Source organism: Zonotrichia albicollis, chromosome 7, assembly GCF_047830755.1.
Source record: "Zonotrichia albicollis isolate bZonAlb1 chromosome 7, bZonAlb1.hap1, whole genome shotgun sequence".
In the NCBI taxonomy this organism is placed as follows: Eukaryota; Metazoa; Chordata; class Aves; order Passeriformes; family Passerellidae; genus Zonotrichia; species Zonotrichia albicollis.
This window is the reverse complement of record NC_133825.1, coordinates 48102520-48119051: the sequence shown is the minus strand read 5'-3', so window position 1 is coordinate 48119051 and position 16532 is coordinate 48102520. Positions and strand designations below refer to the sequence as shown.

General features: G+C 44.5%; 1 protein-coding gene across 4 annotated transcripts in view; it reads left to right on the top strand.

The window, feature by feature from the left end:
• C7H10orf90 (chromosome 7 C10orf90 homolog) overlaps window positions 1-16532 on the top strand; it is a 98335-nt gene that overhangs the window by 56015 nt on the left and 25788 nt on the right. For all 4 annotated transcript variants that reach the window (XM_074545388.1, XM_074545387.1, XM_074545389.1 and 1 more), the window contains exons 2-3: window positions 12279-12373; window positions 15140-16190. In XM_074545388.1, coding sequence (XP_074401489.1) covers window positions 15221-16190 — 970 coding nt within the window. In that variant the 5' untranslated portion in view covers window positions 12279-12373; window positions 15140-15220. The remainder of the gene's footprint in view (window positions 1-12278; window positions 12374-15139; window positions 16191-16532) is intronic.

Here is a 16532-nt window from a genome sequence, read left to right as displayed (position 1 = left end):
GGGGAGAGAAAATTCAGCATCACTGAGCTCCGTGGTGCAGGGTTGGAAATAAAACTGGCCTGTTTTCTTCCTGAGGGTGGGACAGACCAGGCTTTTCTCCATTTTCCCTTTGGATAGAAGAGCCACCAAGGGACTTTCTGGAGTGGATGTAAAAAAATGTCCATTACAAACCAAAAAAAAGCAAACAAAACAGACAATGACACATCTCATCTTAAAATAACCCCAAAACACCAAAACCAAAAAAAACTAAAACCAAACCATCAAACTGAAATTGTAAATTAACCAAAGTAACTGGAACTAATCCAATAGAGATATCTACCTGAACCTATTGGTCCAATAAAATGGGGATAAGAAGAAGATATGGGTGCAGGAAGGGCGCACTCAGTTTGCTGAAGGCTGCAGCAATGTGGGTTGGCTGTACAGGTTCACATCCACATTTCCAGCTGCACCTTTTTTCCCAAAAGAACTGAACCTTCCACCTGAGCTTTGCTGCCCTTGGCTTTGGGCAGATCCTGACCTGGTCACACCCCAGCACAGGGCTGGGAGCCCAGGGTGCTCCTTGTTGGGCCTGAAAAGGCTCAGCCATGTCCTGCAGGTCATTCCTAGGGTTTGATGGAACAGGGAATATCAACAATGACCAAAGAGGTTTCTGAAAGCACATCCAGCAAAGTGTGTGTCCTGGAAGTGGTTTTATTATAGCATTAGTTCACATCATGTGAGCTCCTTTCCCTGCTTCTTTCTGTAGTAGGTTTGACCTAACCTTGGAGTTGTGTCCCAAAAGCAGGAGAGATGTTTGGGATCAATTCCCATCCCAGAGCACCCAGTGGAAAGGCTGGATGTGGAGGGTTTGGCTGGGGGAAGAGTGCAGCTGAGTTATTTAATGGTTTGTGTGTTGGCTCTGGATCAGAGATTGTTGTGGAAAGGAACAACTGCAGGACAAACAAAGTGGTGCTGGTGGCAACCGTCCCCAGCCACCTCATTTGCCTTGGAGAGAGAATTGTTTCAGCATTTGGTTGTTCTGAGCTGCTCAGTTATCCCTTCCCATGGCATTACTCCAAGCATTCTCTGCAGTAAAATCTGGGAATCTGGTGCTGAGTCTGTCACATTTAGGAGGGTGGCTGCTCCAGCACTGCTTTGCTCTGTGACTTCTAATGGCACAGATGTTGTACATGGTTATGTCTGAGGTACCCCACTACCAGGGTCAAGCAGCATTATATGATTTTTCTCCAAGCCCCTCAATTTCCATAATCTTACCAGGAGATTTCCATATTTTTTTAGAGAATGAAAACAAGAAAGTGAAATGGAAAATCCAGGCTGACAAAAAGAGCCCATTCCATGAGAGCTGGCAGAGCCCACGAGCCCAGACCCAAATATTGTTCCTCACTCCTCCTCATGTCCCCTTTCCCTTCCCCTCTTCCATCTGCCCCTGTGCCCCCTCCCAATGTGTCCAGCCTGAGTGGGAAACGTGTCCATAGATCCAACAGGGATGACCTGGTCAGCTTCTGTTTGTGGCAGCATCTCATTCCCACAAATCCATTGATTTTTGTGGTCAGCTTGTTGGGACATCAGCTACTGACCCTCTGTCAGCTTGCTTGGAAGAGACCACAACTTCAAAAAGCCCAGGTTGGGCATAAAGAAGGATAGGGCATAAATAAAATTCCTTTTGGAAATCAATGTGACCCAATGTGGTGGTTTGACCAGGAAAAAGTGGGAATTCTGGGATGTTGTGGTCAAATCAATGGATGTTTGGAGTCAAACCATGACACCCAGTTACAGGGCATGGTGCAAAATTGTTGGGTTTTTTTGTTGTTTGGGTTAGGGTTTTTTTTTTCCTTACTTGTTTCACATGCAGTAAATAAAAATTAGGAAAAAAATCAGGACTTCTAAACCACAGGGACAACTTTTTTGCAGGGATATTTGTGTTGTGCCCAAGAGAATGCAACCCTCTTAAGTTTTTTTCTATATCACCCTTAGTGACATCATTAAAATGTAAAGCTGTATGAATGACTTTATCCATGCAAGTAGCTCTTAAAGAATAACTATTACAAAAAAAATACCTATTCACATATTGAAATGTTTTCCTGATTGGTCTGGCATTGAATTTGTTGGGGGGTGTGTGTATTTTACAAACACAGCCTTGGAGAACGAGGAATTTCAGGACAATGCTCTTTCTTACCCATCCGATGCAGCTCTGATGTTGAATGCAATTATTGTTGAATGCAATAATTTGAGATCTGAGCTTAGTTTTGCACAAGAACTGGAATACACAAACAGGTTTGGGTGGTTGCTAGGCAGCAGTTGCTTCCCTCTTGGAAAAGCAGCCAGGGCTGCCTGGGCTGGTGCTGACAGCCCAGCCCTGCTCCTTCCCATCCAGGTGACATCCACAGCCAACAGAAAGCTGGAGAGAACTCCACATTTCACCCCAAAAAGCTGCCAGGAGTTACAGGTTCGAGGGCTTTAACATTTAATCATCAATTCCAGACTTTTCTGCACCATTTCAGAGCTGAAAGCCTGAGTGATTAAAAAAGAAAAAGAAGCAATGGCCAATTGTTTTCTGCTGAATCTGGTGGTAAAACCAACCACATCCCCTGTTTCATCATCATATGGCAACATTTTTGATTTAATCTCTATTATTTAATCTCTTTCTGGGGTTTTCCACCTGTTGCAATGGAATCCAGAAAGGGTAATTTTAAGATGAAACAAATGTGGGTGTGTAGTAAAAGCACGTTATGAATAGAGATTTGGTTTTCTGCTTTCCCTTCCAAAGGCAAATTCAGGTAATAATTCAGCAACTGGAAAGTTTTATGTGGTGGAATAACTGCAAAGTTCAGCTGTTAGATTTCAAAAAGGGGCAAGTCCGTGGCAACTGAAATAAATTAGAGGGAGCTGCAAAATGTTCTTAAATTTTGCAAAACAAAACTATTTGTGATCACACCAGCGACTTAGAAATGGAACTTTTCAGGTCCCATAGTTATTTAAATCTTGACTATTGTGTTTTTATCCTGTGAAAGCTTATTTTTTTTTATCTTGCCTTTAGCCTCCTGCATCCCCTATTATCAAGCAGTTTGTGATGTCTGTAATCACAGCAGTTAATGTGAAAGATTTCCCAGAAAGAAAGAATAATCCCAAGTATTACACAAAAAATTGAATGCTTCTATTGTACAAAAGTAACATGAAAAGTCTGTATTCAGTCTGGCATGGCTGGAAATCCAGCAAGTTTTGTTTTGTTGTACAAATCTCTCCGTGTCAAATTTGGTTCCTGAACATCCCATTTCTTTGTTTTGGAAACAAAATGGGAGTGATAGAGATGTGGGCTGGAGTCACTCCTTTGATACCTCCACAAAAACATCTGTACCCAAGGCACACATCATTTTCTGGAGTCACTGCTGTTTTAGGAGTATTAAAAGGAAAAAAAAAAAATCAATAAATACCATTGTTACGCCAAAGCATCTCAAAAAAACCCCTGCAGCAGGACATAAATTGAGTCATGAAATGCATAACAGGCAGCACACTTGTCCTCTCTGAATTTCTCTTTCAAAAGCAGGTAAATATAAGAAATATTGAATTGGGAGGCTACACAAAAACCTCGAGCTCTTATTATGCACAAGCAGCTCTGGGCAAATGTGTACATTTTGTAATTGCTACCAGTTCTGAGCAACACAGGCAGAATTTTTATTTACAGAATCCATTTGTGCCATCAAACTCTATGCACATTGTGACCTTTACATAAATACTGGTAATAACACTAAAATCACTCTTCATAAATATAATTTTTTGGCTGCAGAACTGCTTTGCCTTTGTTTGATTATGCACTGTATTTGTCATGTTTACAGTCACTTAAGAATTTTCTGGCTGTCTCAGGCATTCCTGGACTTCCAGAAATGGATGTGGTCTCTAAAATGGGGTTGTTTTAATGCTAGGTTGGGAAGGGGATTCTGAGAGGGGTGAAGGAAATCTTCCATCAGCTCTTTATGGAATGTTTCTGTTAATTACATCTTTATTCTGAGAGGATATTGGGTGCTCAGGGTCAATAAACCAAATAATGTGAGAGTAGGTACTAATGAATCTCAGTGCAAGGCTCTGCACCAGGAATTGTCTTCAGAATTCCCTAAAATTAGAACAATTTAGGTGCTGATGTTGCCTGGACTCGCATCCTTTCTTTGTTTCTGTCTCCTGGTTACTTTATTTTCTGTACAAACTTCTGGCACATCCAGTGTTCATATTGAAATATTGAAGATATTTATTCAGGTTCTAACCCAAAAGTCAGCGCTGCAAATTTCTGACATAGAACAGCCTCCAGTGAGTGCCTTGCTTGTGTTTTTTCCCCTCTCTTGCTTCCCATGCCAGGCCAGTGACACCTCCAGGGCAAAACCCCTCCCTGGGATCCCTAATCCCACTGAAGGGTTTGGTTAAAGAAATACCAGCAGTTTCCCAAAAGAATAAAATGGTCACCAAGTAGGAATTTGGCAAGGAATCTCCCTTGGTGTGAGCACCTCATAGAGGAATCAGAATTTCCCAGGATCTCCTAAAGAGGATTCCTTTTCTCTGAGCAGAATTTGAGGGTTTTTTTGTTGTTCATGTTCTTGTCACTGTTTTGCCAAACCCGCTTAGAAAAATGTGTCCAAACTATAGAAATGTATCTGTGTCCCAAATTCATAGTGAGTTGTATGGATAATATTGGATTGCCCAACAGCACATCACTTAAAATTAAAAAAAAAAAAAAAAGGAAAAAAGAAAGAAAACTTGGAGGAGAAAGGGAAAAGGGAGAAAGTGAAGAATTTTCTTAATTTTGTCTGTGTGATGGATGTGCTGGGAGTGATCCCCGTGTTTATATTATTAATTGGAGATAAAGAATAACAGCAATGCATAATGAAAACACCATTTTTTTTCACTTATGCATGGGTTTGAAGATCTAATTCCTGTGCTCTTTCCAGCCCCCTGATGAGCACCTTGCTTCTAATAACACAGATAATGAGACATTCATGACTTGTGGCTTTTTGATAGCAGACCAGAACCCATTTGTCCCTTCCATGGTGGATCCTGTAATCATCTCTGCAGGCAGCCAGCACAGCTCCAAGGTGTGCAAACAGGGAGAGATAATTCACTTATCAAATCTCACTTGTAACAGAAGAAAATCCCTCCTGACACATTAAAAAAAAAAAAAAAAAACAACCCAAAAAAAACCACAACAACAAAGAAAACTCTTCTATTTTGTTTACACAATGACTTCTTTTCAGGCTGAAATGATTTCAGGCTGTTAGGCTCGCTCTGATTTGAAAGCCTTCCCCACCAAGCTGCCTTAAAACACCCTCATTTTGTGCCACTGTGTTCAAGTGCTTTCTTTTGTGGCAGAGTGCTTGTTTGTGTTGGTTTGGCTTTTTTTCATGACAAGAGAGGTTTCAAGGAAAGGGCTGGAGCAGCTTTCCCTGCTTTGAGCCCATGTTGCTGTTTGACCCCTGCTCTCAGGATGTGCAGGTGGCACAGGAATTAGATCTTCAAACCCATGCATAAGTGAAAAAAAATGGTGCTTTCATTATGCATTGCTGTTATTCTTTATCTCAAATTAGTAATTTAAAGACAGAGATCACCCCCAGCACATCCATCACACAGACAAAATTAAGAAAATTCTTCACTTTCTCCCTTTTCCCTTTCTCCTCCAAGTTTTCTTTCTTTATTGCTTTTGTAAGTTCAGCAAAGATGCTCTGAGAGGACTGAAGGACTGTCCCTTTGTCATCCTCTCTTGAGGAGCACATCCTGTGTGTTTTAGGTGTGTTTGAGCTCTCAGGATGGCTCCTTGTTCTCCTTAAGCAGGCTGGTGAAAATTCCTTACACCAAGGCTGCTAAATGTGAAATCCTGCAGAGATTATCAGTGTAACCCCTTCCCTCTTCCTTGAATTTGACGTCACTTCTGGAGGCTCATGAGAATGTCCAGGAAGGACAACAAGAGAAGCTTCCTGGATCCCTGAAAGTGTCCAAGGATTGGACACCGGGCTTGGAGCACCCTGGGATAGTTGAAGGTGTCCCTGCCTTTGATCTTGAGGCCCTTCCAACCCAAACCATTCCATGTGCCTGTGCCAAGGCTTGCTGGAGACACAGCACTCTCTCCTCTAGCAACTAAACACAACATTTTTGGTAAATTCCCTATAAATCACTTTGACAGCAGCAAGGACTCTGACAAAAGGTGGAATTTCCACCATTTGTGTCTCTACTTTTCATACCAGGAATGTGAACTTGAGCTTTGCTGCTCAGTTTTATTTCAGGTGACACCAGGCTCTGCAGTTTTATGATATCCTCTCTTTATGACACATGAAGAAGAGCAGAAGACACAGGTTTGGTTCCAGTGTTCATTCCAGCTTGGCTTTCATCTGTGATGTATCCACCACGTCCGGGTGGATTTTTTGGATGACTCACCTCAGATCTGAAGGAGCAAACCATGATCACTCCCAGCCCTTACTGAGCAGGGAGCCTGATGAATCTTTAACCACGACACTTCTTTTTCCTCCAGGCTTCCGCAGGTGTTTGAATTTAAAAAAGCCACAAGGAAATTGAAACAGTTCTAATGTTTTAAACAGAGTCGAGTATAAATTACTTCCTCCAGTAAGAATAATACACAGAAGGAAGAAAAGGCCTTAAAAAAAATGTTTAAGTGAGACACTGTGTTAGGAGAGTGATTGCTCTGATACCCCACCCTGCAGCTAAGCCATCCCTGCCCTTTAGCGCCCAGGTGCTAAGTGGGGAAATTGAGGAATTTTGGGGAATTTTTGAGTGCTGTAGGGATCCTGCTGCCATGTGTGACAGTGTTCACAGGGGTCCGAGGATGAGGGAAGAGACAACGATCTGACTCCATGTTTCAGAAGGTTGATTTATTATTTTATTATATATATTCTATTAAAACTGTACTAAAAGAACAGAAGAAAGGATTTCATCAGAAGGCTAGCTAAGAATAGAAAGAGTGAATAACAAAGGCTTGTGGCTCAGAGGCCGAGCCAGCTGACTGTGATTGGCCATTAATTACAAACAACCACAATCAACAGATCACAGATGCACCTGTTGCATTCCACAGCAGCAGATAATCATTGTTTGCATTTTGTTCCTGAGGTCTCTCAGCTTCTCAGGAGGAAAAATCCTAAGGAAAGAATTTTTCATAAAAGATGTCTGTGACAGCCATGGACATGAGTGGGAGCTCAACTCCCCTCACCAGTCTCATGGATGCTGAGCTGAGATCAACAAAAAAGGTAATTTTTTTGTAAAGTGGAGGAGGTTTCCACTCTTTTCAGAGCAGTGTGTGTGTTCTGCAGTGCTGTTTGATGGTGTTCTCAGGGAAGCACTGGAGGTTCCTGGAGGCTCCAGAGTTCACTGTGAGGTGATGCTGGTGGCTCAGAGGGGACAGGGGATGTGGTCAGTGCAGAGCAGGCAGGGCTTGGAGCAGAACAAGGGAGACCAGAAGTGCTGACACACTTTTGAGATTTGTCAGCATGTGAACAGTAAGTGACTAAAATATGCCACTTTCCTGACAAAAACTGGGGCTGAGGCCAGGGCCAGTGCTCTAAAGTCATTCCAGCTCTGCCTGGTGTCACTCTGGGTGTCAATCATAGAATGCTTGAAGTTGGAAAAGCTCTCTAAGATCAAGTCCAACCATTTCCCCTGCACTGCCAAGGTCACCCCTTGTGCCCATGTGCCACATCCACAAGATTTCTGAACACTTCCAGGTGTAGTGATACTGCTACTTGCCCAGGCAGCCTGTTCCAATTCTTGAAAACCCTTTTGGTGAAGGAATCTTCCCAATATTTTCCCAACCTGTCCCTGCCCTGGCCCAGCCTGAGGCCGTTCCCTCTGCTCCTGTCCCTGTTCCCCCCGGCTGTGCCCTCCTGGCAGGAGCTGTGCAGAGCCACAAGGGCCCCTGAGCCTCCTTTGCTCCAGGTGAGCCCTTCCCAGCTCCTCAGGGATTCTGCAGCCCCTGCCCGGCTCCTCAGGGATTCTGCAGCCCCTGCCCAGCTCCTCAGAGATTCTGCAGCCCCTTCCCAGCTCCTCAGGGATTCTGCAGCCCCTGCCCAGCTCCTCAGAGATTCTGCAGCCCCTTCCCAGCTCCTCAGGGATTCTGCAGCCCCTGCCCAGCTCCCTCAGGGATTCTCCAGGCCCTTCCCAGCTCTGTTCCCTTCCCTGGACACCCTCCAGCCCCCCCAATGTCCTTGTCACTTCTGGTTTATCATCAAACAGTGTCCCTCGGCCTGGCAAGGACCTGAACCACTGGGAAACCAGCATTTTCCATGGTTTTTATGTGAGTCCCAAGTTTTGCACAAAACCTGAGCTGGCTCCGTGTGGGGCTGTCCTGGGCCTGCCAAACATTCCCAGGCCGTGATTCCTCAGCAGCTCCCTCACCTTTGCCATCGATCTGGGCTCCAGCAGCTGATTTACAAGCACATCTTTTCTGAGCCATTATCTGAGGCAGCTGCCAGTTGGCCCGAGGCAGGATCCAGGCACTCGAGACGGGGGAATCGGTTCCAGCTGCACTCTGTAATTAGGAAAACCCTGGGCTGCAGCCGGATGTCCAGATGCCTCACAGAATTCACAGAATTCATAGAACTCACAGAATCATGGGTTGGAAGAGACCTTCAAGATCATCGAGTCCAACCCAGCCCCAACCCCTCAACTAAACCCTGGCCCCCAGTGCCACATCCAGGCTCTGTTAAACACACCCAGGGATGGGGACTGCACCACCTCCCTGGGCAGCCATTCCAGAACTTTATCACTCTATTTTCCCTGATATCCAGCCTGTATTTCCCTTGAGGCTGTGTGCTCTGGTTGTGTCAGTGCTGCTGCAGACAGAGCCCAGCCCCAGCTGAGCACAGGCACCTTTCAGGAGCTGTGAGAGTGATGGGGGCAGCCCCGAGTCTCCTTTGCTCCAGGCTGAGCCCCCCCAGCTCCCTCACCAAGGAACGCAGCCTTTGGTTCAACAAACAGGATTTGTGAGGGGAGAAAATTAAGAAGAGTGAAGATGTCACAGGACAGAGGTCATGTGCCAGCAGTTGCTCTTCTGTTCCTTGTGGCATCTCCCATTTTTAATTGATTATGGTGGGAAGGGAGGGTCTGGGGAGGTTAAACCAATCCTCAGGATTTCAGCTTGGAGTGAAATAAGTTTCTCCTGCTCCCCACAGAGACAGAAAGTACTTGAAATGCCATTTCTTTCATGTTTTCACACCAGGGAAAAGTGAACTTTGCATTTTGTTGTGTAACAAGGGTTCCAGGGCAATGTGTTTTGTCAGCAGTGAGCATTTGAACGCTCAGTGTGGGACATGTCTCAGCTAAAGCCTTGTGCTGACTGTAGTGCCTTCACTGCAAACACAGATTCAAGTTCTTTTTAAAGGTTTGGGGTTTTTGTTCCCTTGTTCTCTTAACATGAATTAACAAATGTGAAGCTTCCAATGATAGATTTAATAATACCATGATAAATGCCAGTGCTTTTGCCACCAATGCCATTTAATCTGTCTCAGCAAATACATTCAATGACTTGCCAAAAGTTTGAGTGTTTTCCAGCTGTAGGATTCCTATAGCAATGTGAGAATGTCCTTGCATGGGATACGGTACAAAAGGGGGATAGGGTACAAAAGGCAATGCAAAACTCCACTGTGGATGATTTAGCAAAGGAAATAAATGTAAATATTTCTTCTTCTTTTTCTTCTTCTCATCTCTATTCTTCCTGCCACTCCTGATCCAGAAAGAGCTATTTTTAAAGTTAGACAGGCAAGAATTTACCAATCTATTCCAAGGGATCTGTGGGATATTGTAAGGTTGTACCCATATATTATTGCTAATCATGGGAGGTTACTTGGGTAAGAATAATTTACCTGTTCTGTGCAATCTGGTGTGAGGACCTTGAAAACTTGTTCTTCTTTCACCCTGTAGTCCTCAGTCTTTCTCTGGTGCTGGAAATGTACTTGAATTAAATTCATGGAAGAATGAGGCTGTGGGATCTGATTTATCCCTGCCCTGCCTCTGGATTTCCTTGTGCACCAGTTGACATTCAGAAGCTGATGATCACCTGTTGTAGTTTCCTCCTTGATCTGAGACAACTGTAGGGTTTTTACTGCAAAGCATTTCAGGAAAATATTGATAACTTAGTGGAAGTTGTTGCTTTAATTACATAGGGTTTTTAATCAATTTTCTGTTAATGTTTTATTCAATCCAAGAATTTCTTCTTTACCCCTCTCCCCAGATTATTCCCTATTTAGTCACTTTAAAAAATAAATAAGAGCAAGCATGGCTGCTCTTCACCATGAAGGTGCCCACATGTGATTGATCACAGCACTGATACACTGAAAATAACCTTTCCATGAGGCTTCCCCAGCAGCAGAGAAGAGGATTTTGTCCTTGGGTCCTGTGCTCCTCACTGTGCACCATGGCAGGGTGAGGAGCTGGCTCCAAGGCATCTCACCTGTGTTTGGTGCCAGCAGTTTCCAGTGCCTTTGCACTGATGGCACCCCAGCATTATTCCTTTGCCAAAAAACATGGAGTGGGCCCTCTGCTCTGGCTGTTTGCTGGACTCTGGTTTTTCCCACACTGTGGCTAATGAGTCCAGCTGTTTGCTCCGTGGCTCTGGACTCTGTTGCTCAATGACAAAAACAAACCTCTTCCTTCATGCCAGCTATGGACATACAGGGTGGCATCTTGGAGTTATGCTAGGAAAATGTTAAAGTATATTTTAGTGTACCTTATCAAAACAAAAAGCTCATCAAACACCCTCTAAATGTTGTGGTGGGACTATAGATTTCTTGAGGGATAGATCTGATATCTTCCTCCTCCTGCCCTTCACCAAGGAGATGAATTTTGTTGTGGTGGGCATGGTTTAATAAACAGTTCCTAAAGTGGAGATGATTTATATTCCTTTGTTAATATAATGTAACACATAAACTGAAATTCTGCTTAGCAAAAAATTTTTTCCTGTGGCAGCCTGCCTGGGTGGAAGAAAAATAATACAAAAGGTCTTACCAGTGGTGTGACATGTTGCTGTAAAACAACAGCCAGGAACGTCAAGAGATTTCAGTCCAAATGGAGAATTTCTGAAAATTAATTTTGGATGCTTAATACAAACTAGAAAGTAACGTAATTTCTGGCAAAACAGTTGACAGCAGACGTAATGCATCAGTGCAATAGCCCAGACTGTGTTAAATGGAAATTAGCTCCATGCAAAAAGCTGCAGAGAGGGAATAGTGCTTGCAGAAAACAGCCCGTGACAAGAGCAGAGGTTGAGGTGCTGGTGGAACAGTTATCACTGAACTGGGAATGCTGGGATGTAAGAGAATTTGTGGATGTGGTTTGGAATCACTGCAGATCTTTAAATGTGAAGGTGACCCAGTGCCAGTGAAATCCAGCTCATTGCCGGGCTGTGCTCCCCATTCTGCAGAGGGAACAGAAAGGGTGTTTGTTGAAATCTGTGGGAAATGGAAAGATAGGAACTTCCACAGACATTGAAGGGTTTGATCTACAGCCTTGGGAGAAGCTTGGATTGATGTAAAAATACAATAAACAGATATTAAGCAGAAAAATAATAAACTTGTGTTTCTATAGTTGTAAGTAAGAATCTGCCTGAAGTGAGTGAGAAACTGCACTGATGAGATGGTGAAGGGTTTATAATGCAGGGCTGGGGCTGTATGGAACGAGCTGAGAGTTCAGAAGTTGGAACAGGAGCAGATGTGTGCCTGTGAGACAGAAGCCCATTGGACAAAAGCATCCTCAGTGCAGCAGAAGTGAGTAAAGGTGATGGGTCAGAAAAGCAAAATAAACCCTGTGGCAGCTGTCCATGGGGTTAGAAAGTTCTAGATTGCCTTGTAACAAAGAACTTGTGACTGCTCTGAGCTATGGCCGAATGCCTGCTCCTCTGAAATCTCAGGGACTCTGATGTTTGTCTGAGCAATAAATTGTTATTAGCCCAACTGTGGTCCTATCCCTTAATTAATGTAGGATTATAATAGAAATCCACATTTCCCAGCTTCCCCAGTCCCTCCACAGTGCTGCCCAAAGCCATGGAAATCAAAAGCAGAGACAGTGCAGCTTTGGATCAGCCCTGGACACAGTGTGGGACTGTCCAAGTCCCAGCAACAGAATCCCAGGGTTTTTCCAGAGCCTCTTCTGTGCAGGGGGAGAAACAGATCCCAGAGCAATCAGATAATTTCCAGGACTCCTTCCTTCCCTCCTGCTGCACTCCATTTAAAAGCACATTTTCTAACTCATCTCCTCCAGAGCACTGACAACAATGTTCCTTTCTCTGTGTTTTTCCCCAGGGGTGACACAAAAGCGCTGGGGCCCTGATGGTCAGAGGACATGCACAGGCCTTCAGTGGGAGAGCGGTGTGTGGGGAAAATCCAGCCCTACCAAGGTAAAATAAATAAATTCTGCTTGGGGAGCAGTCAGCAGAATGCAGGAGGGTTTAAAAAACAATCACTGGTTGCTGAGCAGAATGTTTGGACTTGGTTTTGTTTAGCTAAGCTTAGCTTAGGCAGCAGAAAAGCCAAATATAATGATGGCTAAGTGTTGTGATTCTGTGTGCTCTTGGTGATGGGGAAAAATGGCATGTTTTGTTGGGGAAAAGAAGTTGTAAAAAAACCCCCACGAGGCTAAATCAAGCAATATCCCAAATATCAGTACACTCTGCCCAATATGTCCTCAGGACAAAGCCTGAGGTTTTCAGCTCACCACAATTACTTTGTGTATGTGTGGATTTTTTTTCACAAGATGCAGTGAAGCTTGAAAGCTCCCAACGAGCACAGGATCAGCTGGGCAAACCTTAAAGATCCAATTCTTTGCTAAAGATTGAGAGGAGGAAATAATACATATTTTCTACAGAAAAAAGGAATGTAAATTATTAAAAATATTGGCGCAGGAGTTTGCAGCTAATCAGGAGTGTTTCTGACATGCCTTTGGACTCTTGCAGGATGTCTCCATCTGTGCAGCCCTCAACAAAAGAAATAAATGTCAAATTAACTACTGGAGCATGAGAGATGCATCCAAAATAAAGCCTCTCAAGGAACATTCTTCTTTGGTGCCCTGTAGAAATCTGGGGGAACTTGAGAGTTTTGGAAGGCATGCAAAGGTCTTAAACCTGTAGGTAGAAGTAAATGAAGTGAAGAAAATATGAGGCAAATGTTGTTACAAACCATGAAAGAAACAGAGGAGGAAGAAAATGCTTTCCCTGAGGCTGTGAAATTATTGAATTGTCCAAACCACAGGCAGCTGGTTTAAAAGAGTTGATAAAATTTATCTGGCATTTCACCTCGTTAATAAACTCTTGATCTACCTCTGCCCATTTGGGTTCCCAATAGGTTCCTTCCCAAGGGATACAAAGGAGCTGTTTCTGGTGATGTTTTCCTGCATGAAGGAACAGCACAGGGATGGTTTCATAGGAGCTCAGAATCATGGAATGGTTTGAGTTGGAAGGGTCCTTAAAAATCATCTCCCCATGGGCTCCCGTGTGGTGTCACCCTGATATCTTGAGAAGGCTGATCTAGAACAGAGGCTGGACAGAGCTAAAAAATAAAGCAGGGATTTATTCAAAGCATCTCCTCCATGGATGCACCTTGGGCAGCACCAGAGCCAGGGCTGCACCCAAGATGAACCAAAATGGCCCCAAAATGCACGGCCGGGCACGGGCTCTGTCCCTGGGATCAGTTCTGCTCCATTTGCACCTTGCAGTTCATTGTCCCATCCCAGCTTTAGCCCAGGCAGTCCCACCCTGCTTGTTTTTCTCTCTCCAGCCCACGGGGTTTGTGCTCCTGGGCTGAGATTTGGATCATTTGTCCTTGGTGCCCAGCTGGAGCAGGAATTGTTTTGTCTCCCTGCTCTGTGCACAGAGCTCAGCATCCCTGATGTGAAGCTCAGAAATGCACACTAAAGTAGCACAGAATGGGAAACATAGAAAAGCCAAACCTGAGGCATCATTTCCTCCTTCCTGAGAAGGGTGACCATGGCACCAGGGAGGTCAGAGCAGTGTCAGTGTCACCCTCACAGCCCTCCTGGAGGAAGGACAATGTTGTGTTTTGAAGCCCTTGTTGAGTCCTAGCATTGATTATCAGGTGATAGAGACACTCAGCTGGGATTGGGGTGAATTCCCAATAAGCAGGAGTTGATGGCACCCAAACACAGAATGGGCTTTCTTTAGGAAGCTAATCCTCACATTCTGCGTGCCAATTCAATGTTGTTGTGTTTGGGTTTGGTTTTCTTTTTTTTGGTTTTTTTTTTTTGTATTAAGATCAAGAGATCTGGGAACACAGGGCAGGAGCAATCTAATCAGCCAATTTACAGCAGCAATGAGATTAGGCCAGATGCTTTATTGCATGGGACTTATGAGCCCAATGGGGTAGATAATAACAACAGGAGGCCTTAAACTCAGGTTTACTCTGTTAGAGAGCTGAAACATAAAAGCTTGTCACCTCAGGGGAAGTAAGGTGTGGTCTATCAAGATGGATATTTCCTGTCATGGATGGAAAAATTAATCTGGGCCACTCTCAGTCTCTGGACTACTGTCAATCAATCTTGTACATATGTGTTTGTACATTGTTGGCAGGTGTCACCAGGGAATCATAAGAAAAAGAGAACTAATTAATTAAAATAGTACTCAGAGCCCTTATGAGTAACTGTATCTCTTTTTTGGGAGTTTTTCATGCCTATAACTGGTGAGGTTGTAAAGCTGTCATGCCCCTGATGCCCACATGTCTTCTGCAGCATGTGATGTCACAGGGCAGTGATTCATAATGTACTTAAATGCATTCTAAATTCCAGCAGATCATCATGAAAGAGGAATTTATAGTCTGAAACTGGCAACTGTCTTTGCCATGTCCGTTTTTAAACAGCCTCCAATCCCATCCATGGTCATGAGTTAAATACTCAAAATAATGCTATGGAATACAGGTTTTAAATTTTAATATTTTTCCCTTCACCAGAGTGATAAAGTTTTCATTGAAGCCTCCCAGACAATTCAGAGCTGATTTCAAGAGTGTGCATTTTTAAATGACAAAAACGTTATTATGAATAGAAAAGTAACAAGAGATCTTGAACAAAACTGTCTGCTGTGATAGATGGTAGACAAGAAACAGTTGCACACAGGATATTGGGGTATGGTGATAACTGGGAATCTTTTCATTTACAGGAATCTCTCCCTTCCCAAAACACGACATTGATTTCACCAGTAATCACTGCACAGATTGATGAGGAGAAGCCCTCTGTGCCTATGCAGGCCCTGCTCCCCCAGCCCAGAGCTCCTCACACAGAGCCGTCCTTGCCTACCCAGGGCTCAGCCATCGTTAGCAGAACATTTCTGGTGCTTCCCAGCCGCTTGGAGATCCAGGCATCCTTAGAGGACACCATGTCACCGTCGGACTCTCCCGGCCCAAAGCAGTGTCCAAGCCAGCAGAGAGGCTTTGCCTCCATCACTGTCACGGCCAGGCGTGTTCCTGTGGGCTCTGGGGAGCTGGCAGGTGGCCCTGGGGCTGGCCAGGAGCCCAGCACCGTGTCCCCTACACCCAGCACAGTCCCCGCTCTCCTCGAGCGCTGGCCTCCCCCAGCCCACGCCATCCAACCTCCTTCAAAGGCTCCCAAGTCTTGCTCAAGATTAGGTGAAGAGCCCCAAAAGCAGCTTTTTGACCCTGGAATCAAGGAGGATGGCGTGGGTCTCCAAAGCAGTGATGGGAGGGAGAAAATTCCACCTTCATTCATCTCCTGTGTCCAGCTCCAGGTGTGTGAGCCCTGTCCAAACACCATCTATTATCTGGACAGGTCACTCAGCGTGTGCATTGACCAACCTCGAGTTAAATGCCAAAAATTGTACAGATCCACGTTGTCCTTGAGCCTGAAGTGCAGTTTGTCCGGATTAACAGCAGATGGAGTAGATGGCATAGCTAATGGAGAGCCCATGGAGGAGACAGCTCCAAGGAAGCTCCCAGGAGCACACGGAGCTCCGCTCAGATCCCACCTGAGCACAGACCTCACGGGAAATAAGGTAATTAAGGAGGAGAAAACAAAGGAAGGACATTTGGGTCATAAATACCCTTTGCAAAGTGTCTTTGCCTCGGGACTTGCAGCATTTGTGGATGTTCCCAGAGGGCCTCACAAGGCAGCAGCAGCTGAGGAAGAGGATGAGCAGCCTGGCAGCCACCACACTGTGCTTTCCCTCCAAATTCCTCATTCAAGCAATGAGGCAGGTAAGTCATTTCCACAAACCTCAGGCTGGTGGAGCAGAGGTTCAGACTGGAGCAGCCCCACCACAGTGATCCTGTGAGAGCAGATAAGAGCAATTTCTACTTCTGCAGAGGCTCAGGGAGCTAGAGCACAGCCCAGAGGTTTCCAGCTCCAGCACTGCCATGAATATTCACCATGGCAGTGATGTGTGCTGCTCATCAGCTGAAAGAGAGAAATCCCCCTGTGTTTTCAGCATTAAATCCCTTTTCTAAACTATTTATAACAGTATTTTTTTTATTATTCTTCCAGCAACCTGCAAGTGCTTATCCCCTGAAAATAATTAGGTTTATCTTTGAATAAGGGCT